The sequence below is a fragment of the Pholcus phalangioides genome, unplaced genomic scaffold (assembly GCF_987345545.1).
Source record: "Pholcus phalangioides strain wild (caught in Gottingen) unplaced genomic scaffold, Ppha-v1.0 ptg000009l_1, whole genome shotgun sequence".
Taxonomy (NCBI): Eukaryota; Metazoa; Arthropoda; class Arachnida; order Araneae; family Pholcidae; genus Pholcus; species Pholcus phalangioides.
In genome coordinates this window covers 42,312,566-42,339,495 of record NW_028301602.1, presented here as the reverse complement: position 1 = coordinate 42,339,495, position 26,930 = coordinate 42,312,566, and the positions used below count along the sequence as shown (strand labels likewise).

At 35.4% G+C, this 26,930-nt stretch overlaps 1 protein-coding gene across 3 annotated transcripts; it reads right to left on the bottom strand.

Annotated features, from left to right (window-relative positions):
• On the bottom strand, positions 1 to 26,930 carry LOC149083097 (sterile alpha motif domain-containing protein 3-like). 3 transcript variants are annotated; one of them, XM_089236228.1, is made up of 7 exons: positions 26,470 to 26,703; positions 25,236 to 25,337; positions 20,779 to 20,975; positions 18,592 to 18,769; positions 8,047 to 8,141; positions 3,855 to 4,203; positions 1 to 1,809 (listed from the first exon to the last, which is right to left on the bottom strand). In XM_089236228.1, the coding sequence occupies exons 1-6, from the start codon at positions 26,567 to 26,569 to the stop codon at positions 3,901 to 3,903; spliced, it is 975 nt and encodes a 324-aa protein (XP_089092354.1). In that variant the 5' UTR covers positions 26,570 to 26,703; the 3' UTR covers positions 1 to 1,809; positions 3,855 to 3,900. The 3 variants fall into 3 exon arrangements, with proteins under 3 accessions (XP_089092354.1, XP_089092355.1, XP_089092356.1); XM_089236229.1 differs by lacking the exon at positions 25,236 to 25,337 and having other exon boundaries at positions 26,470 to 26,930; XM_089236230.1 differs by lacking the exons at positions 1 to 1,809; positions 3,855 to 4,203 and adding an exon at positions 7,207 to 7,325.

The window sequence follows — 26,930 nt, the reverse complement described above, 5'->3', positions numbered from 1 at the left end:
TTAATATTTCAATGTTTATTGGTTGCACAACATGTACGAAAAACAGGAATTTACAAAATTTTTGCATGTTTCATTTTGCAGCTTTTCGCTCATTTTGTCAACAAAACGATCCAGAATTCATCACAGAACATAACTCCATGTCAAGTTCCACCCACACCCTACCCAATCAACTATACAAAGTAGGCACTTGTGTAATATACATTATATTTCAAAACTAGTCACCAAAATTGACACTTCAAAACCTGAGTGACGGGTAGACTTTTCGGTGCCCTCTGATGTGGTTAGTTTCAAAATTGATGAATGATATATCATCACATACTTCCCATACCATTGAAAAGGAGGATACAACAGGCAAGTATTCCAGTGTAATCGATAGCTTCAAAGTGCATCTTATGTAACCAGGGGTGTATGCAGTACCAACTTTTGGAAGGGGGGGGGGACAAAAATTTTCTTCCCAAGAAATTGAGTTACTACTCTTCAAAAAACATTTTAAATTGACAGAAATTGGTTACAATATCATATAAAAGGTATTTTATTTTGATATATAATTTTTTCCTAGTTTTTGGTCTGCTTGGGGGGGGGGGGCACAGGCCCACTGTGCCTCCCTCTGCATATGCCTCTGTATGTAACACACACACAAAGTGTCTAATTGTTTTTCCTTTTATATACATAGAGGCAGATTATCTTGCTTTTACAGTTCTACATCTAAGCTCTCTCAAATGTGTGTGTTCTCTGTTATCGACTATCATGGCCAATGGTAAATTACTGGATTAACAACTAAGTTAGTTCTCAAATGAAGGGAGCTTTCACATCCAGTAAACTGTTATCCAATGGGCCCATAATAAGATTTTGGCCCCGTGGTTGCACCATCTATATCTGTGGTTCCTAACTTCGAGGCACGAATGCCAACTGAAACTGTGCGACCAATAAACATTGAAATATTAATGTTTTAATTTATTTTACTTTACCCAACCATAAAATAAGCTGAACAAACTTTTCCATGTCGATCTTAAAGTAATATTTAAAAATTCAGGGAAAATGTTCAATTTCCATAAACTTCAAGTACAATGTGCAAATAGAAGATATCAACCGATTTTAAATTTCTTACATTGTTTTTCTTATTTATAAGGAGGTAACTATTCCACACTAGCAATTTGAAAATAGAAACTTTTTTTTTTTTTCGACCACCATGTTTACTCCTTTACAATGGGTTGTCATTTCTTCAATGCTCCCAGTATATGAAAACCCAGGTACCGCAGTAAATAATTATTAGTTACTAGATATGTGTATCATAGCTAGTAGCTAATAATTCTCCCATGAAGATCCTTTTTCAACATTGGGAAACAGCCAGAAATAGAATAGTGCAAGATCCCAACTGTATGGGGAGTTGTGTCATGATTTTAATATTGCATCTTTCTCTACGTATTATGTTTTAGTTTTAAAAAGTTTGTAACAACACATATCGAGAAAACGTCGAGGACTGGTAGAAATTTCAATTGTGCAGAGTTGCTTCTAAGGCAGCTTCCAGAAAAAAAACCTCCTCTACTCGCTTTGAAAAGTATTGAACGATGGGACCATTGCAAATGAGGGAAGATACTTTGAAGAATAACTTTTCTTCTGTACCTAATGTTTATCGATTTTTTCTAATAACTTCACTCAGTTCTTATGGAACATCCCCTGTATCAAGATCTTGACTAGAAGACAAAGTGTATGAGGTGACATTATAACGAAAAAAACCATACCCTGATATATGATAAACACAAAATAACTGCCACAGGTGAGAATCCACTAAGAATCTGTCCTGAATTCCTGCAATGATAAAATATATACATAGTGATTTTGTACTTTATATACACGAAACAACTTAAAAATAAAATTATGAAAAGTAAAATAATGCACAAATACATAGTTCAAAGGAAATAGGTTACGGAGAAAGCCATGTTATATATATATATGTTATGTAAAACCTAAAATTTATTGAAGTGATCTGGTAAAAGTTGAAAAATGTTCGAGAACTTTCTAATTTTGGGCTTCTTACTAAACAAAGTAGCAAAACTAATCGGCGAAAGCTAATTTCCTTCTGATTTAGGGTTACCAGGTTCTGAAACTTAGAAATGAGGATGCATGAGCATACACACCTTTGATAATGTCGCATGTCTGTCTCTTACAGACACCGCTACTGTATCAACAAAGACCAACACTCATTTCTCAACCACTTTAGATACGTGTATAGTTTTCTTTATAAGGCTATGCATTTTAATGCATGCAGGGGTTTTCAAACTTTTTTCATCCGTATAGTGTCCTCCCCCTTCTCTAATCAATACTTATCTAGGGTTTCCCCAAAGCAGTCTAACAAAGAATTGCTTGTGAGAACTGCAGTGCCCTAGATAAATGTTTCCAGCATACAGTTTGCAAACCCCTGATGTAGGGTATTTATCAAAGAATATGAGAGTGCTATTCAGAAATAAAAGATGGGTGGAACAGAAGAAATAACTGCTGGGCCATGTCAATGCATGCGCCTGCCTAGGAGCGGGCTCCATAATAATGATATATGGTGCTGATTTTGAAAAGTATGTACGTTGACTGGTTTAATTTTCCAGGCCATTCGTTTAGTTTGTTAGCATTGCTAACAAACTAAACAAACTTTAGTTTGTTAGCATTGCTAACAAACAATGGTATTCTACAGAAGTTAGCTGCAGCTTTCTTCAAGAGCTGTTTCGGCCAGTCGAGCGGTTAAGTGGTAAGATGCTTGTCTTTCACCATGAAGGAAGGTCCATGGGTCCGAATTCGGGGAAGAACATCATAAACAAGATGGAATGAACAGGACCGAGGCCACCTCAGATTACCGAAAACTCTGATTATCTAAAAAAAACCAATAGAAATCAGCTTATGCTGGGGTCCTTTAGATTTATGTATTCATACTTACACCCATTTACTCTCGCCCATTTTATACTTAATTGAATGTCTTAGTTCAGTGATGGTTCTCAAACTTATTCTAACCGCGGCTCCCCAGAATAGTATAGAAAAGAATCACTCCTCAAAACATTGAACAGGCACAAATTACTACACCGAGGGAGTCCAGAATACTTTCATCTCACCAAGCTCTTTGATGGTATATGTGTAGTATAGCTTAGTGACCCGCAGGCCTGTCTGAAACTGAAAATGTGGCCTGAAGTGTGTCAGTGGTTGAAGACCCCTGCACTACACCAACTCCTCACAATGCCTCTAACAGCCACAACACACTTTGAGAACCACTGGCTCAGTTCGCTTAGATCTGTTAAAAGTCTTAAGACTTTATGGCCTCTACAGGAGAGGCTGACAGGGGCTCGAGAGAATTATTTTTATAAATTTATTATAGAAGGACCAATGGAAAATTCTGGCTCATGGGAGTCCACTGAAGATATCAGCATAGGGATCAAAACCTCATAAAACTGAAATTACTCACATTTGTTGGAAGAACCAAACAAAAGAAATGTGTAAAGCACTTCGAGAAGGAATTCCAACATCTCAGATCATCCGAAACCTTGAACTTTCAAGACTCACTGTAAATTGAACAGGACCCAAATTGAATGATAGGCTACCAAATTGAATGATAGGCTACTTTAAAAGTTCGTCAGAGCTGGGCAACAATGATTCATAGGCCTCCACAATGACTTTCAGAATATATTCTATGGATACCAAACAATGCCTTTCAGACTTGTTTATTCCTTTACAATTGCTCCTATTATACTGCAAAAACCTGGCCAGCACCAGGCATTTTTATGTGTTGAACTAAATTTCATTTACAAATAGCCATATGAACACTTCCAACTAATTTGAAAAAATGCATTTAAGTTGAATTAAAATGAACCTACCTATTGTGGAAGTTTTTTTTTTTTTTAGTTTCCCCTTGTCACTAGATTAAGACGATTCAGATCCAACCAGAAACATTTGAACATCTTTCATTTTAGCTGTGAAATCATTCATGTCTGGTTCAATCTTCATGAAAAGTTTTTCCACTATGCCTATCATCTGGGCACAATCCTCAGGATATTGTATATTAAATATATAATGAGCAGCAAAATAGGCAAAAAACGCAGCCCTCAGATCATTAGTTTCACAGAGTCTTGTCTTCTCCACAAATACTATAAACTGTGCATCTCTATTCAAACAATCCTTGAATAAAGACTTGCTTCCTATAATCACAAATGGGTTTTCCACAACCTGAAATGGAAGAAATAAAAGGGGTTAGACAAGGCATTTTTGACTGAGAATTTCATTCTCAGAAGGACAATTAATGAAAAAGGTAATTTTCGGCAAAAAGCTTGCTGTCAAGAAAAAATACAATCACGATATCCCTAAAATGCATTTTTTATTTTGAGCTGATAATTTTTTCCATAATTAATTAAGCCTATAGAAAGCCAGGAAAAATATTTTTAAAAATGTATACTGAATTGTACTTCTTATACAGGGTCTCAAAGAGCCCCAAAGCAGAATGTGCCGAAATATGCGGCGTACATCGCAGAACAATTTGGAAGAATTTCAAGAAAAACTGCAAAAAACACTATTACATGTATGGGGATTTTTACCGCAGAACATTTCCAGTCAGCCGAGGGCTCGTCGCAGAACAGTGCTAAACATTCTGCTTTGGGGTCAAAGAGTACGTACAGAGGATGTAAAATCACATAAAATAAATGTGTTGAAATATATTATTACTTCCCAAATACGTAACTACCTTCTTTGTGATTCAAACTATAGAAAGAAAAATTGGGTCGCAAACTTCAACGTAGAAAAAAAGAAATGCAAATAAATCATTTAGACCATACAGTGCATAATTCTTTTCTTTTTTTTTTGACAGGTTACAGAAGATTTAAATTTTTTTTTTTTTTAATTGAGGAGTTTTACTGCTATCTATCAATAGCTTTCGAATGAAAATGAAAAATGGGAATAATGAAAGCCTCAAACATGCAATGGAAAAAGCATATTTAAAGTAGATGTTGCCAATCTGCAATAGTATGTACTGTAGTGGAATATACAGGGTGATTTCATAACTCTTCTTGCTGCATTTTACTGGTGAAACGTTGATCCTAGAGGCATACTTCCAATTAGAAAAAATATCCAAATAATGTTGCAAGGAGTTATATAGTTTGCGAAATACAAAAACTAACTTTTTATACAGACACCCTAGCATCAGAAACCCAATGAGGAAGTTGTGGTGCCCTGTCTCTTCTGAAACCGACAAAGAAAATTCCACATTTCCGAATGTAATATCTGCATCTAAATCTGTGCACCCCCCCCCCCCCCACACACACACATCATCTCAAAGACTAAGATTGTTAGCTGGCTCTTTATAGTCATTTTCAAGAAAATTTAGTTTTAAATATTGGAAAAAATGTAAGGCTAATATTTAAGTCCCCCCCCCCCCACCCCCAAAGCCCTTTCCCATGAGAGAGGAATGATGGTTTTAACAGCATCATGATCCCTCGAAAAACAGATTCTTTGGCTTCATCTCTCTATCAGACTTGAAGTGTCATTAAAAATATTTTTCCATGTATCAGACATTATTTTGTTTTGCATATGTCTCGTTAACATGAGCCTGCCCATCTACCTAAACTACCCAGTGGGCGTATGCCCATGTGTTAAGACAGCCCTGTACTCTGGAACTTACACGGAAAGGCTCTTTGATGGACTCTTCCCCCCCCCCCATAAATTAATTTTTCATGAACGTATGGAGCACAAATGAGTTAATATCTCTGGGTATAATCCCTATCATATCTTTCATGACAGGGGAAGCGACATGCTCATAAATATTAAAGAGGGCCCCAAACCTGTTTTTGTACTGGGCTGAAAATGACTAAGTCCAGCCATAATGGACTCAAATATATATCATGTAAATTATGGATCAAATAAATTCTTATTTTCTGATTCTTGTCTCATTCTCTGTCACCTTTCTCTCACTGCTGTTTAACAAATTTATGTACAAACTTTTGGCAACAAATTTGAATAAAATAGTGATAAATCTCTTAAACAGGCATGGGTCCCCAAGGGTGAGAATGAATTTGTTTGTTTTTTTTACGCTGTAAATTTACTATAGAGGGGGTTCATGAAATATCTGGCCGTTGGAGGGGCCTTGCTGCAGGATGTGTGATTACGTACTGTTTAATGCATATAAAAGTGTATTATAGAATACGTAATACTTGTTTTTTTATTCGTCAAACCGTAACGAGGGAGAAAAATAAAATAACACTAAGTTAAAAGAAGAAAAAACAACCAACCCCTTTCATAGGGTTGTCAATAAAGTATCTCAATGAGATAAACAGGAGAGTGAGGGCACTCCAAACATACAGTCGATGCTCGATTTTACAAACCTGCAATTTGCAAACACTTTTTTACAAACTGCAAACTGGTTCTCTGACCCGAACAGTGTGCCATAGAGCTAATATTAAAATTTACTCTATTTTACAAACTCTCATTTCTATTTTACGAACTGTGTTTTACTTCTACAATTTTTTTTTCAAATTATTTTATTCTTCCAGCTGCCTCAGAGTTCATTTTAATCAAAAGGAAACTTTAATTTGGACGTTCTGCGTCTCAAGATAAAAGAAGTGGGGTAGACAGTTCACCCATTTGTCATCACCAACATGCAGGTGTTTTGCGAACTTGTGTCATGAAGGGGGAATTCGATTGTTGGCGAGGGTAACCATGAAATGAAGATGTGTTGACAGCGTAATTAACTCTTCGTGCATTATGATTAGATAAAATGGTATGACACATCAGCTTACTGATAAGGCCATTTCTGAGTTAGTCGATAGAACTATACTTTGGCAAACTGCTGTTCATCCCCTTTCCTCTTAACAATATCAACGAAACTGAAAATAATGTGCTTGACAAAAGGATGAAAACAAATTTTTGAAGGAAATTAATGTGTGAACTCTTACAAAGACAGAAATTGAAAAAAAATACAAGATTCCAAAAATTAAATTTAGTCTTATCAAAGATCAGCAAAAGATTGTTCCTGTAATCAAGTAGTTCCAATGGCGTTCCACCATCCCGAACATAGTTCAGAGAATCAAAATTCATGCTCAAAATGTTATCCTATATCAATTCCATCTAAATATTAATATTCATAATATTAATTAATAAGAGAAACACAAAACTAATTTTACTCGTTTATTCACACTATAAGATTCCTTAGTACAAATATGAAGTTTGAAAATACTCTTTTGATTGGCAGTTAGCCGACTTGTTAGCCCAAGCATCGCTAGTTTTGCAAGTTGAGATACAGCATTAACTGGAAAGCAATTCACTTCCACGAAATCATCAGATTAGACATTATTACTGTTGCACTAAGAATAAGAAATTGGGGAGGGAGAGTTAGACTATTAAACTGCAGTTTAAACCGTCAAAGAATGTCAGGCGTCAAAAACCCTGCTTTCATCTAACTCTAGGGCAAAATATACAAACACAAAGGCTACAACAGGCAAAATACCCAATCAGGTGAAAAAAAAAAGACCCATAAAAATATGGATGTCAAATATAATTCAAGTAGAGCAACCAAATGTATCACAAAAAACTAATAATTAATAATATAAAATACACTGCCCATAAAAAAGATTATGGTTGTCTTATACAAGTATGAATAGCTTCTCGATTTATCCCACAATGTTTATCGTACTTCTTTTTAAACGTGTTAGAATTTACGACTCCCTAAGGTAAGCTATTCCATTCATTCACATTCTTATTATAGAAAACTCCCTGCAACACCACAATTTTGTGTTTCCCTTGCCAATCGATAGACACTGGCATCTCATGTAGAAGCAGTCAATGGAGGCATATTAATAACTCATAGTCCATCTTATCCATCCCATTAAAAATTTTCAATCATAGCCCCCAGACATCTGTGCTCTTCCAATGTAAACATTTTCAAAAAATGAAGTCTCTCTTCATAACTCAAGCCCAGTGTGCCAACAAGAATTTGTGTAGCTCTTCTCTGCACCCTCCTGAACCAAGTCTATACTAATATGTACAAGAAAAGGTTTAAAGATTCCACAAAATGACCACATTTACCTCATAATTTTTCTCCAGATCAAAAACCAAGAAATGCCTCGGAGTAATTCCAAAGAAAGAAGGCAGCGATAGGAGAGCACCAGCTGTCTCGATATCTGTTCAGAAGGGGGGATGAAAAATGTATGCAATATACTACAATAACAGTTAAAAATAATTGCAACTCTGTTTTAGAAATCTAAATTTCTTTTAACGCACGAGAAAATAAGAACTTCTCTTGGAAAATCTAGAAGAGACATTAATCGTACAGAAAAAAATAAATTTCCTTTCTTTCTTTTAGATACAGTACAACTCTGGTAACATACAAATTATAATTGGTAAAATGAACAGTAATTAAATTGCATTATGCGAAATGGTACAAGAGTACAAAATCAATATCACCGTGATTTTCAATGTACCAAACAACAGGGGTTACAAAAAGTCAACAATATAAAAATTGAAAAAGTTGATGCATATTGTAATTATTATTTATATAGTGAATCCTTGATAAGTTTAATTCCAATGAATCAAATATCTGAGTCAAAGCTTTCAACTATCGTTAAATCATGGTTTCACTTATCTACTCACACAAAAAATTCTTAGTTACTTTCTTATCTCTAATCAGTGCACACACCGGGCAAGCCAAAGAATAGTGTTTCAATATTATACCAAATATTGCATACATCATAATACAGTCAATGCTCATTATAACAACCCCCCCCCCCCCTCATTCCACGGAAAACAGACGTTATATTATATATTATTACATCAAATATTTTGAGAAAATCATAAGGTTAGCTTCTCGGGTAAATATTATGTATATTGTATAGATAGAGTTAAAAAAAGTACTTTATTTTGTTACAATGAAAATGTATCTGGCTCGAAAAAAAATTAAATACATTACACAGTAGCGTATTTATATTGTACTGTTCAGAAACCTACAGAACCAATGATGTTAAAGACAAAGGGGAAAAATCCAAAAATTTGTTGGCTTTGATATCCCGTGGACAATTTTTAAGCCTTTTAAAAAATTATTTAACGAATTTATGGAACAAATGAATGAATTCTGAAGATAAAGAAACAACAAAAAAAAGACCCCTATTAAAGAAATCTAACATTGTCCTAGTGTGTTCATGGGACATGAAATTCTTTTTCCACCGAAAAGTTTTGTATTAGCAACTTGATGGATGCAACTGAAGACGACATCCTCTTTGAAAATGATGACAGCAGTTGAAGATGAAAACGAAGATGCCACGCCATATTGGTTCTCTATGGAAAGTCTTAGATGCGTAGAGCTGATTCTCAACGTGGGTGCTAATGCCCCCTAGTGGGCAGTGGAAGCCACGAGTATAACATAGGATTCTATGGATTAGATTGTGTTGGGGGGGGGGGACAAAAAAGGTTGGGAAACTATGATGTAGAACTTGAAGAATCAGAAAAGGAAATGGATTAGAAAGTTTGAATCATTTTTCATTGTAACTTTTACTGCACAAAAAATATGAATTTTTTCCCCTCTAAAATCCACTGATTTCCAAGGGTTGGCTTATACATGGGTTTTCAATTTATTGCGCTTTTGTTGGTTCTGAAGTGGGGGAGGGAACCAGCTTATACACAAGTACATACAACATTTATGTTGTCAGAGTTGTGCTTGCTCACTGTTTTGCTGGTGCTGTCACGAGGCGCCGACATGAAGAAAACATTGGGGGAGGGGTGCCAGGGCTCCCACTGAAAAACGTAATTTTTTCATTTTTAAAAAATTTAAAAAAACAACAATTTATAGCACTATTTCAGTATCCTATAAGATAGACTCGAGTCAAAGCAAAATAACAGAAATGACGGTAACAAAAACACTTTTGGGCCAAAACAGCATATTAGCAACGAAAAATAATTCTTTTCTGTCTCCTCACAATCTATGTATATAAAATTGATTTTCTGTCTGTCTGTGTGTGTGTTCTCTATACAAATCTACAATTTTAGATCGATCGGCACCAAATGGGACCTGACTTGAACGATAGGCTACTTTAAAATTTTGTCAGAGCGGGGCAAATGCCCCAAATGGGCAAAAAACTGTCGGGCAACAATGGTTTCTGGGTCTCAATGGTCTCTGATTCCTCAACAATCACTTTCCGAACGTTTACTTTGGTTTACTTTACCGTGGTTCCCTAGCAATGTGTTTCAGACGTGTACTTAACGTGCCTTCACAACGGTTTGTCACTTCTTCAATCCTGTTAGAATATGTCTATTAGTTTATGCCTTAATAATGGTTTGCCACATTTCCAATCCTCCCGGTAATGAGGCTTTTTGAATAGACGTCAATCATCATCAGTATCAGTTTGAGGGTCAGGCAAAGGATGATTCCCATAGCAGGTGGGAACTCTGCGCCAATTGCGCTGCACTGCACCAAAATTAACAGCTTGCGCCATCCTGCTCCAATAGGGTATTTTCATATTTTTCTGGGCCAAATAGCAAATTTTGCTTCAGTATGCCCGGAATTTCGGAAAGGACATCAAAAAATTTTTTGTTCCTTCTTGAAGCGAAACGATTCTTTCCGAAAAAAGCGTGTTTTATTCCACTGTACTGCAACTATCGCCGTATTTAAACTATCGGCCCCTGCATCAGGCTTTCCATTGCGAAATCTCGATATTATCCATGATCGTGCAACTGAAGATGGTTTTCAATGGTCTTTCTGCTTTAAGGCGTAAATGCGAGTCAGTTTTCGTTTTCAAAAAAAAATCGCCACTAGAAGCAGCAGAAATTACTGTAGTCGATCGTCATTGCGTCAAATCCTGATGTTTCGTGAAAAAAATTTTCATTCTGGGAGTAAAAAAAGCGCATGTCCGTCGATTGCTAATTTAGAAACTTTGCTGAATAATAAGTGTTAAATCGCCAATGTTGTGCAAATAACGAGTGTCAGATCACCAATCTCGCCAAATAACGAGTGCTGAATCGCCAAACATCGTGTTGATTCTTCCGAAATTCTCTCCCATTTTGCAACAATTTCTTTCTGAGTATAAAAAAATTGAAAACTTGATATAGAACATTTATAATATCTATAGACTATAGAAAATTTTTAGCCCATTTGAAAGGCTGCTGTTCCAGACAGCAAATAGTGCCCTCAGTAAGTAAAAATCATCTTAAATAGACTGGTGCAAAAAATTTGATGACAGCCGCTCTTTCAAACAAGGTGCCAAAAGCCTGAAACACCAAAAACAAAAAACAAGCTGATGAAAATATGTTTGATAACAAAAGACAGTGCAGCTGTTTTATTTTGAAAAGGGGTGAGGGTTAACGAAAATATTGTTAATCTCGCTGCTCCAATTTATAAATATCTGCTCCGAATCCTGAATTTTGCTGCTCCAAAGCTGCTCCGAAATGGACTTTGTCACTTCCCACCCCTGCCATAGAAATCAGTGTTAAAATTGCCGATTTTACTGTAGAAATGGGGAAATTTTGTGGGGTTTTCTGTCACATCAATAATTTTAAAAATTGTATTGAATTCTTGATTTTTGAAATATTCAGTTCGCTTAGAGATACGAAGCCCAGAAGATTAAATATGAAGTAATTAGCCAGACCTACTTTTGAGTTGGATATTTGTGCAATATCATTGATTTAAACTTTTTTATTTGTATCTTCTCAAGCATGAAAATTAATACCTCCGTATTGTCTTTTGATATTTATTTGCATAAATTCATGTGGGTTAGGATATTTTAAAATTAGTTATGAACCCGTAAAAAGTGCATAAAAAAAATTCCACAGCTTTAACTAAGCATTTTTGCCCCCCCCCCCGATGCTGACGTAATACTTGAATGACCCCTATGTAAGTATCATGTCAAAAGCCTGCCACTATTTGCGGAGAGACAGAGGTGGAATTTTTACAAATACCATTTATAAAACCAAACCACCTGCAGGGCATTTTCAATCAATTGAGGGATTATTGCAGAACAATGCAGAACTTAAACTTTGGGGTTACCAGGGATCATTTTCCAAATTATTCATTGACAGTAGGTATCCTGAATGAAATTATTAGGTCTCTAACTCTCATCTAACAAGCTGTAAACAGATATAGGCTCTGCCCCTCCACCATCAGCAAAAGTTGTGAATATTAGGGAAAAAAAGACATTTATAAAAGCAAAGGTAATGATAGGTTACCTTTATATATAGTAAATACAAGGTATTTCAAAACTCGTGGTGCATCAGGGCAATGTTTTCCAACCTGTGGCCCATGAGTACTTTGTAATGGGGGTCTGTGATACTATTTCTATTCACTATCATTTCATGAATGACACATTTGATGCTGTGAAATTATAATTTTATCATATCAATTTTTTATGATATATGCATACAAATTATCATACAAAGCATTGGTGTATGCAAAGGGGGGGGGGGATTTGGGGTTCTAATCACAGAAGTCGTTGTCGTCCCCCGAGCCAAGATTATAGTGTTATTTCGCAGGAAAAAAGTAAAATTCTCCCCCCCCCCAGAAGGGAAAAAAATCTGAAACCCCTTGCGAAAATTCTGTGCACGCCTATGATAGAAAATATATAAATAAATACATTTTGGATTCTGTGTGTGTGGGGAGGGGAAGCTTCAAATTGAACTTTTCTACAGGGGTCCATGGAAAATTTTCATTTACTATAGGGGGTCCGGGATGCATTGAATTTCACAAAAGAGAGTCTGTGTCATCAAAAAGTTTCTGAAACACTTCATTAGGAGATGATAGAACAGGACTAGACAAGCATAAATCACCATACAATCCATGTGCAGAACTCAAGTGGTAAAGTGCTAGAGGGTGCTTCCCAGCGAACAAAATAAATATGCTGTTCACAGCAGCCGTTGTCATTTTGCTCTGGATCCCCAATGAGATGGATGCGTACACAAATCAGAAGGCGGCAATATTAAATACATGTACAGGGCTGCAGACAGCAATGCAAGGGAAGCCTGAAGATTGCACCAACAACGTACAGACATTTCACAACAGGATGCATGCCAGAAGCAAAAACCTTTCAACAATTGCACCAACAACTCTACAAAAAGGGCTCCTTTGCGAGTTGCGTCCAGGATACGGGATGTTTCTGTGTGCGGACAGTGTCCTTTCATTCTATTTCTGCCTTGTTTCTCATCATTTCAGCATGCACCACCCTCTAGCGCTTAACCACCTGAGTTCCGGGAAGTGGTTTGAAGGGGATTCCTGCATGTGTAGTTATGCTTTATCACCCCCCTAATATATGCAGCATGTTTTGAAACACCATGTATAGGTGCATAAAGCAGAAAAATAATTTTACTGGACCAAAAAAAATGAATGTGTAAAATAATCTTTTGTGTGAATCAATAAAATGATATAAGAAACTAGTTTTTGCTTCTGAAAACATTTTTTTTTAATGAAACTGAAAGAAATATTTCTATTGTAGAATTTCTAGAGATGATGCTTGTGTCTTTTGAGTTTACAAGAAGAAATCACAGGTAAATACAAACAAAATTCAAGCATATTGTCATCAGTCAAGAGAGAGAATTATGACTTTTTATTTTATTTTAAAATAAGCTAACTAGCTGTTACCAGTGCCTTTACTCGAAAGGATTTGGTAATCTGAAAATTCTTTCTTCTTAGGCTAAGAACATAGTGGAAGCGGCAAGCAAAGCGGCGAATGAGAAGGAAGAGAAGTGACATGAGAATATAGCTGCGAGCAAGGAACATAGTACACATAGTGGGGGTTTGATGTAGCAGAGAGTATCAAATAGAAACTGGATACCAGCTTGGTTTTTTTTAAATTAAAGAATGCTTAAAAATTTCATAATTATGAAAATCATTGCTCAGACAACAATTTAGAAATAATAATGTGTGAATATCGCTATTTTTAAATATTCCTCATATTTTGTGGTCGCTTTCCTCCCTACACATCTTTTCCTGCGGCACTTGAGTGCGATCACTTCTCGAAAGATCAATAATATTTTCTACTAAATTTAGGAGTAAAAAATTGAGAAAAATATCAAGTTTATCAAAGCTCCCCACCGTTTAAATTTGTATTATTAGCATAGGCAGGAGGGTAGAAGTGGAAAATGCCCCTCCGAATAGCTTTATTTGTATAAATATTTATTGGTTTCATTTTTTTTACACAAGAAACATAATTATTGACACCCAAAAATCCAGCATAAAAAACATTTGGTATGCTTCCAGTATGGAAATATTGACAGTACACAGAAAATAAAAAAATAAAACTTGCCAATTTTTCCACAGAAACATACATGATTTTTAATTCAGACTACTCAAATATGTGTACCCACACACACGGTGCATGATAAATTAGCTTAAAACTCAAAATGTAAATATTATAAACTCAAAATATAAATCATTTTCGGTTTGGTTAAGCATGTGCACATGAAAAACGTTTGACGGGAAATATATAAAAATTATATTCGGTACTTGCTGTTTTCATTTGATCGTCCACACCTTTTTGAAGTACGTCGAGAACTTTAACATCAATGATTCTGGTGACATTTTTGACTTCACAGCTATTTTTTAACAGCAAAAACAAGCCCTTTGACGGACATCTTGAAGCTACACACAAGCGAGAAGAGCGGAGAAAACAAAATATCTTGAATGCGCTGCTATTATCGCTTATGGCGGAATTCCCGCTCTGCCGCTATACGCAGGCGCATTGGAATCAGTGTGTTTGATTTCGCTGCTCTGATCTCTTTTCTCATCGTTGCTTTGCTCTCCGTCCCACTATGTGTTCAGCCTTAGTGTGAGTCTCTTCTACATTACTACTTATAAAAATACTGACCAAATGTTCTATTTACAGCTTTATCGGTTTCGGTTCGGCAATGATAAATCAGTCAAGACATTATTTTATATATATATATATAGATTATAATTAGATTATATAAAAAAATTTTTATGTTTCAGCAGGTGCAAGATTCACCATGGTCCTACTTCCGAATGGAGAAAATGGCTGCAATTGCAAATAGGTGATAGAGCCTTTGCTGCGTTCAGTTTTATGAAGGGGGAGAGGTGCAAGTAAGTAGACAGTAAAGCCTAGAGCAAAAAACATTATGGTTTCTGTCTGGCAGGATTAAAAGGTGTTATTATGAATTTCTTAGATTAGATGAGGAAATAAACTCACATGTCTGCTGCTCACAATTCGATAAATTGAAGCAGAATGTATGGCAGATGAACCTGAAACTCGCAAACAGGAAAGGAGTGGTATTGCATTATAATAAAGGTGAAGCCTAAAAAATGTTTTAGTTCACAAAAAAACAAATTTTATAAGATAGGTTGGGATGTTTTATCATATATACATGTGTCATCCAGAAAGTAATGACCATTCACATCATTTTCCCATTCACATTTTCAATTGAGTATTCCTCCCACGTAGGTCATGAGATCTTCATCATTAAAGATCATCCAGTTTTCCCAACTATTCTTTTTAGTTTTCTGTGAGCATTGTTCACAAAAGTTTATTCTTTCAGATTTTGTGCTATAAGTAATTTAAAATGAAATGTGTGATTAAAAACTCCACTCTGTGAAATGCAGAGCATTGGATTTTTGAATGATCAGAAAGCGAATCTTGGGGAAATTCATTATTGATTAAAGGAAGGTGTTACAATAATGAATGAAATAAATGTGAGAAGGTGATGTGTAATGTTTAATAAAGGAAGAACTAATATGTATGGCAAGATACATTGGATGCCCATCACTCCTTACAGATGCCTTGCTGCATGAAGTCAATGACAAAATCTTGGAAGACAGACGCATAACTCTTGATGGTTTTGCACATTGCTTTCCCAAACATTTCATGTCCTTTGCTTGGGAATATTATGTTCGAACACCTTCAGCACAACAAAATTTGCATAGTTGATTCCAAGGACTGACTAATACAAAACCATAAGAATGGGTGCAGCACTGACATTTTTGTTGCATTATCAGGCAGAAGATGCCATTCTTGATACAATTGTCGCATGTCACTTCACCCAAGAGGCATATCACTTGAGTGACATCACTACTCATCTCCCAAAAATCTGTACAAATTCAAACAGACTCCCTCAATAAAAAAAATCATGGTGACTGTTTTTTTGGGGGGATCGAAAGGGTGTTCTCTTGGTAGACTTCATGCCAAAAAGCACTACAATCAATGTGGAACATTTTATTGTGAGACATTGAGGAAACTGTGACGAGCCAGCCAAAATCAGAGGAGAGGAGAAGAATGCTTTTTTGTGGCACATTCTGCTTATTCACAATAATGCACGCCCTCACACTGTTGCTACGACTCAAGATATGCTGGACACATTTCAATGGGAAGTTTTTGCTCATCCCCTTATAGTCCAGACCTTGCTATAAGTAGTTATCACTTCTTTGCTAAACTGAAATAATTCCTGGAGGCAAAAAGGTTTGCAAATGACAATGTCAAAAATACAGTTAACACCTGGCTCAATGGGCTGGTGGTTACTGAGTATAATGATGTAGCCCAAAAGCTCATGGACAGATATCATAAATGCTCAAATGAAAGGTGATTATGTGGAGAAATACAAGATAGATCACGTTGGAACGGTTAATTATTTATTTGACTATAAATATGTTTTTAAAATGTTAAAGCCAATCAGTTATTACTTTCTGGATGGTAGTTGTATCATACACACCAGGCATTGTACCAGCCGCTGTGGTGGTCGAGTGGTCATAATGACGGACTCACATCGCGGGGATCTGGGTTCGAACCCCACCATCACCGCAGTGGTGGTCGGCTGAAGTTGGTTTCCTGTGGTTCCCAACTTCAAGGCGCAAATGCGAGCCGATCTCCCCATTAAAAAGTCTCGCCACAGAGAGCAACACGCCTACAATGATAAATTATTCAATCATTACACTTCACTCACAGTTAGAAAAACTGGTGGCAGATGGCAGCACGACACATAACAAGCATTACACAGAAACAAACTTCACATCAGGTTTCACTACACGTACACACACATTCCCGCATGTACCAATTCGTTAGAGGTTCCACAGAGGAATATGGACGAGGTGCATGTGTGGTTTAGTAGTAGTAGGCATTGTACCATCTGTCCACAGCTACCTGCCACCTTTAAACGTAGCAGACGGCACCCCCAAATTCAAGTTGAAAGGGTGAAAAAAAAAGCTTTGTCAATCGAAAAAATGTGGTCAAGGAGGCATCAAAAATAGATCCTGCAAAGAGTGGAGATTTTTTTTTCAAGCCGTCCCTGCAAGTGAGCCAGGCATTTTACAGTCAGGTGTAGTTTTGTCAACTTCACAACTTTGTCAAAAGGTTTGAAAACCCAGGGGTGGGAAGTGACAGTCCATTTCGGAGCAGCTTTGGAGCAGCAAAATTCAGGATTTGGAGCAGTTGTGGAGCAGCAAATTCGGGATTTGGAGCAATTTTGGAGCAGCAAATTCGGGATTTGGAGCAATTTTGGAGCAGCAAAATTTGGGATTCGGAGCAGATATTTATAAATTGGAGCAGTGAAATTAACAAACAAGAATATTTTCGTTAACCCTCAACCCTTTTCAAAATAAAACTGCACTGTCTTTTGTTATCAAACATCTTTTCGTCAGCTTAATTTTTGTTTTTGGTGTTTTAGGCTTTTGACACCTTGTTTGAAAGAGCGGCTGTCATAAGATGTTTTGCACCCGTCTATTTAAGATGATTTTTGCTTACTGAGGGCACTATTTGCTGCCTTGAACAGCGGCACTTCAAATGAGCTAAAAAAATTTTATAAGTTTTTAATTTTTTTATACATGGAAAGAAATTGTTGCAAAATGGGAGAGAATTTCGGAAGAATCAACTCGATGTTTGGCGATTCAGCACTCATTATCTGGCAAGATTGGCGATCTGACACTCGCTATTTGGCGAGATTGACTATTTAACTCTCGTTATTTGGCGATATTGACGATTTAACGCTCGTTATTCGGCAACATTGGCGATTTAACGCTCGTTATTCTGCAACATTGGCGATTTAACGCTCGTTATTCGGCAAAGTTTCTAAACTAACATTCGTAATTCGGCGGACATGCGCTTTTTACTCCCGGAATGAAAATGTTTTGCACGAAACATCGAGATTTAACACATGACAATCGACTACAGTAATTTCTGCTGCTTCCAGTGACGACTTTTTTTTTAAAACGGAAACACTCAAATGTGCACTTTAAAGCTGAAAGGCATTGCAAACCATCTTCAGTTAAACGATCACGGACAATATCTGAGTTTCGCGATAGAAAGCCCGATCAGGGGCCGATAGTCTAAGGCGATAGTTTAAGTATAGTGGAATAAAACACGCTCTTTCTCGTAAAGAAACGTTTCGTGGCTAACAGGAACAAAAAATTTTTGGTGTCCTTTCCGAAATTCCGGGCATACTGAAGCGAAATTAGCTATTTGGCGCAGAAAAATGTGAAAATACGCTATTGGAGCAGGATGGCGCAAGATATTAGTTTTGGCGCAGTGCGGCGCAATTGGCGCAGAGTTCCCACCCCTGAAAACCCTACAATGTGAGGGACTGAAATATTGTGAAACTTTTGATGCAAACCAATGAATATATAAATAACATATATTTTAAAAAAAGAATACTCACACTTGCGCCTTGTCTTAGTAGCATCACGTTCACATTCCTTTAGCTTTTGGTCGATGAGATCTTTTAACCTTTCTGACTGTGTAAAATCCAGGATTTTGTTTTTGAAATGCTTCAAGCTGCTGAAGAAGGTTTCATAAATGCCTTGATTATTTTTGACCCTATGAAATTCATTTTTTACCTAGAAGAAAAAAGAAACACTTGGACAAACTTGAAAGCTCAATAGAAAATTAAAAAATTTCATTATTATAATTCAATCAATGATTACACTGCTCAACACTGATTTAATTCTGAAAGATCTTTCAGTGATTTTGAGTCCTGGTTTTTTGTCCGATTGGTTCTAGTTTTTGAGATAAAGTGAAAATTAAATTCCAATGGTAATATATAAGTAGCATGTTGAGCAGTGTTATTTAAGACATGCTCTTTTATCTTAACACACAGATGTAAAAACTCTGGATCATATAAAATTGGTTTTTAGTTTTAAATTGAATATGACATTTTGGATAACTTGTAGATCTTTAATGGTAACTAAATAACTTGTGGATCTCTAACTTGTAATCTTTCTGGATGGTCCTTGTATCATACACACCAGGCATTGCACCATCTGTCCACAGCTACCTGCCACCTTTAAACACAGCAGACGGCACCCCCAATAAGAAAAAGGATTGGGAATTGACCTTTTATCACACAACTTACTTTATAAATAAATATATATATTTTTTTAATAAAGTCGATGCTGCTTATAAGAATCATGGATAATGCTATCATTCTGGTACCACTTTTGCAAAGCATGGAATGGACCAATAGCGTAACATAGGAAAAAAAACTGTTCATAGTTATTAGGACTTTGGTTTATGATAACAATTTTTTTCCCTGCATAAGCTTTTCTTTCTGTATATTCTGAAGCTAAGGTCGAGCCTAGAGATGTAGAATTTTTTGTAATATTCTTTTGGAGAATATTCTCATTGAGGAAAATATTCTCTGGAAGAGCTAAAATAATAACTTTATCTTAAGGATGATTTTAATTTAACTTGTGAATGAGTATCTAAAAAACATTTATAAAATACTACTTCTTTAGAAATAAGTTTATAAAAAACAATTAATAGTAAATTGATTACATTAGTAAAAGAAGGCTATGTTTTGTTTGAATTTCCTACAAGGAGAAGTATATAAATTTACAATACTAAATGACTCATAAAACCAGTGACTCATTAAACAGGGTCTACAGTACTTACATTAGTCCCGGAATGCGTTAGACAATCCGGAATACTTGTAGAGTCAAACTTAGTTAATTCGAAGCTCAAAAGGACAGCAAAAAAGTTCAAATTACCCAATTAATCTATTCCAGATCCATGAAATGACTACAAATTGCAATTTAATCATCAATACTCACATAGGATTAATATAATTGGTCTTAGCTGCTACATTATTCCACTGGATTTGATTGACACATTTAAAAAGAAATACAATGAGAGAAATTGAGAAGCTATCCATACTTAGATAAAACCATAACCTTTTTATAAGCAGTGTCTTACATATTATTAATTATAATAATTATTAGTCTTCATTGTGATATATGCTCTTAAATTGGGTTGCAGCATTTTAGTTATATTTGACATCTATATTTTTTATGGGCATCTTTCTTCAGCCACCTTGCTGGGCAATGTTGGCAACCACTTCTCTGTTGTGGCCTTTACATTTGTATTTGTTCTGGAATCGACATCATTGTAGAATTTCTCTTGATCCATGCTCAAAGGCTAACTTACAGAAACAGTAACTGATCATCAGTTACAAAACTTTCCCCAAATTTGCTAATTTATATGGTATTAGGAAAATATTTTTTCATTAAGAAATCTGTTTCCAGAGATTGAATAACATAATTCATATCGAGGGGTACACAATTTCAATGCATTCCAGCTAAACAATGTTTTTAAAAAGGCATTAAATTTAGAGGGGAAAACTAAAAAATTACAAATTAGCATTTTGAATTCTTTTTAAATGTTGAGTTATGTGAAATATTCAAAAAAAATTAAATTAAACAAGAAATGCTAACATTAAATTAGACAGAAATCTCAAGGGAAGTTTGTAAAAGTTCAAATTATCCAAAATTCAAATTAACCTTATTCGAGTTAGCCAAGTTCCACTGTATTAACTTGACATGTAGAATTTAAAACTCCAATATACATTTACCTGCTCAAAATAAAATAAGCCAGGGTAAATCTCCTTCACAGTTTTAACCATCGGAGCTTGCCCTAAGATGAAACTACGTCTGTAATCATAAGTCGCAGCCATGCATTTTTCTATTTCTTCCCACTTTGTGTCTTCTTTTTCTAGCTCTTTCTTTATGAACTTCGTAACCTCGGACAGGTCTACCACTCTTTCCAAAGCTAAAAGAATACAAGTGTTGAAATTAAACTAGAGATATAGTTAACAATATTATAGCGAAACTTATAACAAACTCAGATTCCTTAAATTCAAGCATGATCATGGCTGAGATAGTACAGATTTTAAGTGGCATGGTGGTAAGATTCTTGTCTACCATCGTTAAGGTTGTTGTCAGGGTCCCGGGTTCGAACCCAAGGGAGGATATAGATAAGATATTTTCCCTAGCAAACTCGAGGCAACCACCGATAGACAGCGCTTTCACTTCCAACCCATCTCACTAATGGAAGTAAATTGCAATATAGCGATATGGCCAGAGTAGGTGTTTGGTGAAGTAGTAGTACAGATTTTAGCGATAATCAATTAAGAATTGTTTAGTTAATAAGAGTATCATATGCAATGAAACTATGCTGATTTTTGAGCTGTTATGGATGGGATTTTTGACATGACATGCATCAAAAACTGATTTAAACTGTCAAAAACCTAAACGAATGCTTTTGGATAATATTTTGAACATAATAGGTATATGACATGATGAGATTTGTACATTACATTTTATTTTTTTAAACACTAATTTACTACAATTATTAAAACAAAATATTGATTATAATTTTTCAATTTCGAATTTTTCAACATACAAAATCTAGAATAATGTATAATTTTACGGTTCATTTTATCTAAACTACTGATTATCTGTGTTCAATTGACTAAGCAAAATACAGCTGTTTATTTAAAACATATGTAATAAGGGGGAACCAGGGTTAGGTTTTTTGACCTCGGAAACTAACTCAATAAACTAGCTAAATACTAATTAAAGAAAATTAAACTTATTTACATAAACATTTCTTAGCTTAGGTTGTATAAATCCAAAGTTTTAAAGAGTATTTTTCAATAAAGCAGAGCTGGCAGGACTTGATATTCAAAGCATTGCTTTGCAAGTTAAGATACAGGTTCACTTAGAAAACCATTGCATTATAAATGCTAGTAAATATACCATATAATAGTCAAACAGTCATTCTTACTTTTGCCCAGGGTTGGTAAAAAAACCAAAAAACCGGGTTTTTTTGGTTTAAACCAGGTTTTTTTTGGTTTAAACCGGTTTTTTTGTTTTAAATAGTATTAACATTAAAAACAATAAAATATCTGAAAAATCATTCAAACTTCCAATAATTAACAAAAATAAAATGTTTATTAATATGATTAACACTATTCCCATATTTAATTAATCAATAAATATTTCTTACATTTTAAGAAAAACCAACTTTTGCAATTTAATTATTTTTTGCTTAACTCAATGGATTACTGAGTGTTTGAAAATTCTTTTAATGTTATTATTAATCATATAATATATAAAGGTTTTTCTCCAGTTACTTTCAGTATACTTAATTAGGAAGCTATTTTGCAAAAAGTAATAAAAATTAGGTGAATATAATGTATTTAATGAAGCATAAATAATGCAGATTAATTAGCAATGGTTTACGATATACGGGGTGATTATAACTAAGGTTCTGATTTCAAAACACTGTAAAAAAAGAACGATTGTCAGAATGACTTGAAAATTGACATGAATATTCCTGAAAAAATTCAATTTTATTTGATAAAGGGGGAAAAATACTTAAAAATGTAAAATTAATGATATCATGCAACATGTGGGAAATTTGCCCGCAGAATGGAAACGATAGACAGTCATGGCAGAATGATACCTTAATTATAACATTTCACGATTTCATAATTCATGGAAACATCACAAAAAACGAAGTAATTGAACAAATAACTACAACTTACTTAAGAAATGTTAAATATGTTGTCCACCGCGTGTTCTGGCTATGAGGTTGAAAGCACAAAAATTCTTGTTCAACAACAGAATCAGAGTATGCCCCATGGTCATAATGTGGATGTGCTTGCAATTCAGCTTTATTAAACCACTTAATCTGACCACTGTTTATAACATTTTGAGGTATCCCCACAGCCAGAAGTTGCAAGGGTTAAGGTGCATCCTGTCAAAATGTGTCTTCAGCAGCTGGTATTGCAATGTGCATCTTGATAGAAGTTCTATCCACACATTGATGCTGTGGAAGTGCCGAAATGATGTGGTTGCACAAAATAGATTATACTGCTGGCCAAGTACAGCATCGTCTACTTCCACATTTTACACTTTTTTCTTTTGCGAAAGAAACTTCCATTGCTTCAGGAGTATCCATGCAAATTTTCAAGTCATTCTGATCAGTACTTATTGTATAGTTTTGGAATCAAAACTTTAATTATAATCACCCTGTATATAGCTGATTATTTTTCAGAAATCTGTTACTACTATACAGTAGAACCTTGATTAATTGGGCTTAACAGTGTGTGTGTGAAAGTATAAAAAAAAACAACTATTGAGAGAGAATATTAAGACTGGGAGATATACAGTAGGAGATGTGCTACTTCTTATGGGAAAGAAAATGAAAATGTATGTGAGGTAATGTTAGAACTAGTACACAAGTCTGTCCTTTAAGGACAGCTGGTGTCTTTATTGGATTAGAGGACCACCTGCCCCTAGCATGATGGTGTCACTACTGTAGCTGCTTCTTTGTGAAGGGGAAAAAAAAACCCTGTGAGATAATACACCATTACATTTAGATGTGTGATGCAATCCTTATTCATGAATTTGCTAAAGATAGAGCATCAGAATGTAGCCAAAGGTTAGAAAATGTTGTAAGAATGAGAAATTTAGGCTTTTATATATAACTTTAAATGACTAAGATACTTCATATGAAAAATATATATATATTCTGGCCACTTTTATGAGACTTTTTGAAAAAAACCACTTATAAAATCTTATGTCATTTAAAGATATACCATCAGAATGTACCCCAAGGATATAAAATGTGGTAAAAATGAAACATTTTGGCCAATAATGAACCAATATGATATTTTCAAGGAAAAAAATTTATATTTAGGCAACTTTTATTTGATTTTTTGAAAAAAAAACACTTGGTTAAAACCATGGTTTAAACCAAACAACCCTGCTTTTGCCCTAAGAATAAATTACAGTAGTTCTTAAGCATCAACAATGCCAAATTAAAAGACATTTTAGTCCTACAATCTAGTATTTATATTGCTAGATATATTTTTATGTTATACACAATAAGGATACTATTCTCAGTATCAATGATTATCTAGATAATTTAATAACAGAAATCAACATTACATTTATGATGTAATAATCTTTTTTAAACACTTATCTGTTGTAAAAATAGTACAGCAGATGTTTATATAAATACACACACATAAGCAATTGAAGAAATTTGGGAAGGTCGAAAATTATCTTGAATTGAGGAATATAAGATGGTTCCATAGTTTTTTTCTTTAGCTTTTATGTTACACTCCATTCAAATTGCATATTTTATGAGAAAAAAATATAAATATGGGACCTATTATCCAAAATAATTCTGTAGAGAGCACAATCATATTAAGTATTTATTCTTTGCATAACATAGTTTACTTTAACATTGCATGCAATCAGTGTGTGTATTTTCAATGGGAATTTTCATATTGAAGAGCAATATTTTAGGTTTTTGACGTGAGTTTAAATGGTCACAAACAGTCATCCGTCAAAAACCTGCCGACCCTGGTTACGGTACAAGCTGCGAAAGTTGTTGAGATGAACATGCCGCTTGTTGGTTATTGGGAGCAACCACTAGCACAATTTTTCAAACTGGCAAGATTCCGAATGTTTTTGATGTAAGCTTGGTACTCTTATTTGAGCTCGTGATTTAAGCGTCAACTTTTCCAAGAATCACTTTATCATTAAAAAAAGTTTCACTTTTTTCCTGGATGAGAGAAGTGTGTATGTGTGGAGGGGGGGGGGGGAGGAAGGATTCTTTGATTATCAATCAGCAATGGTTTAAATAAGACTATAAGCCACTGCTCAATGTAGACTAGGTTATTGTCAAACTATAGTTTGTGTGTTGTTTCCAGAGGGCAGCAAAAATTCAAATATTTCTGGCTATTTTTTTAGGGTAGTTTTGGCTGGAAATGTTTCTAAAGATCTAGTAACTCTCGTAAACACTGCAGGATAATAAAGTACCCTACAGACCAAGAAAAAATATCATTGTAGAGGGATTATTATATTGAGAGGCAACATATTGTATTCACATGCCACCAATTTATATTGTTGGTGACTTTTCTAAGTAATGGTGCGTACCCACAGTGGGTGGAGAGGGATAACTTCATTCAAATAAGTGCTAATTAATTTATATTTTTAAATGTAATGGCTTCACCTGGAAAGTTAGGTGGCAAGCGACGACGAGGCCTGCGTTTCTTGATGACTTTGCGGCACCACATCCGATGACTTCCAGTAGATCCAAGACAACGAGACCTAACTTTTCAGGTGAAACATTTAAAAATATAAATATTGCATTTAAAAGTATAAATATTAATTAATTAGTACTTATTTTAATGGGGGGGGGGGGAGAGATCCTCCCCACCTTTACTGTACCGTTACATCTAAATTGATGTTGTTAGCAAAATCAGAAAATGTGAAAAAAAGTATTCATTCCCTGTGAAAAATTCCTTTATAACGAAATTTAGTTACATCGAAGTGTTTTCTATGTTCTCTTGGAGGTCGTTATAATGGGATTCGATGGTATATGCAATTCAATACTTAAGCCGGGTTTTCCTAGGAATAGGTTTCTTGCGCGCGAGAACCGAATTAGACCATTTCGTGCCGACAGAAACGAGTTACATAATCACGCTACGCGTTTGTGTTTTCCTAGCGAGGCGCATCAGATCAGGGCGGCTATATAAAATATATGGCTTTGGAATCAGCTACTCTGTCATCTGCATGCTCTGGTTTGAAGGGAAGGGAAAGAAAACACACAAGAGTGAAGAGAATATTGGCAAAACTGCGGCGCATGACGCATTTGACTCCTCCAGAAGGAATCAGCCAATAACGACCAATATAAAGCACTGTCATGAGCCGTATTGGGCTCTGTAGGAAAACAGTCATGCTGCTTTTTTTTACTGGTGAGTGGACGGCGTGTCGCACTGGGCGAATCACGTTGAGCCCGGCGCAGGAAACCTGCTCCTACGAAAACCTGGCTTTAATGCAAAATACTTGACCGATAGGTGACAGCACATTTCATGGAATGTGTGGGAAAAATTTTGTTAAAAGGGATTACCATTTTACATGATGTGTGGCATTACCATCACTGCATGAATATTTCTTCAGTGTTTCCTTTTTTTTTTTTTAATGAGTGTATTCCACAATTTCATCTCACGGATCGGAATATCAACTATAATCTCCAATTCAAAATAAAACCTGATACAGAAACTAAGCGCGCACTCTTTTTCCTCCGGGGCAAAGCTGTATAAAGATCTCCAGCCGCTTTCCTCCGGGGGAAAAGCGTCCTCCAAGGTTATGCGTTCCCTCAAGCTCCTAAATTTTAATGAAATTTTGAATTCACAATAAAACTAATGATCAAATGAATTATTAGAATAATTTAGCATCCTTACGGTCCGTCTGAACAGCCACGTCTTGAGGTTTGGAGTACTTCATTCTCTTCAGTTCCAGGTTTTGAAGTGAAGCCCGATAATTCCGTTTACAAACACTCATATCCGATTGAATTATCCAGGTTTAAAGGGTCCTGGTTTATTGGTTGCGAAGACCATTCAGGTTTGACTTCCGCACTTCCGGGTTACACGACAAGATGGCGAATTCTTCGTAACAAGTTCACCAACTTTTCATACTACCCATCGAGCTTATTTTTTTTGCTGGAGGGAGTATGACGTCAGCGGTCTCCGCCTTGGCAGTGCTTAAGACGCCTTCATATACATGTATTCATGTATTAAGGAGTTCTAGCAGTGCTGAGAACGGCGTCCTCCAAAGCGGCTCGAGATTTTTAATACTGATCTGTAATACAACTTTGGTGTCCCCACATCTCCGTCGAAAGATCACGTGACTCGGTGCAAACAAA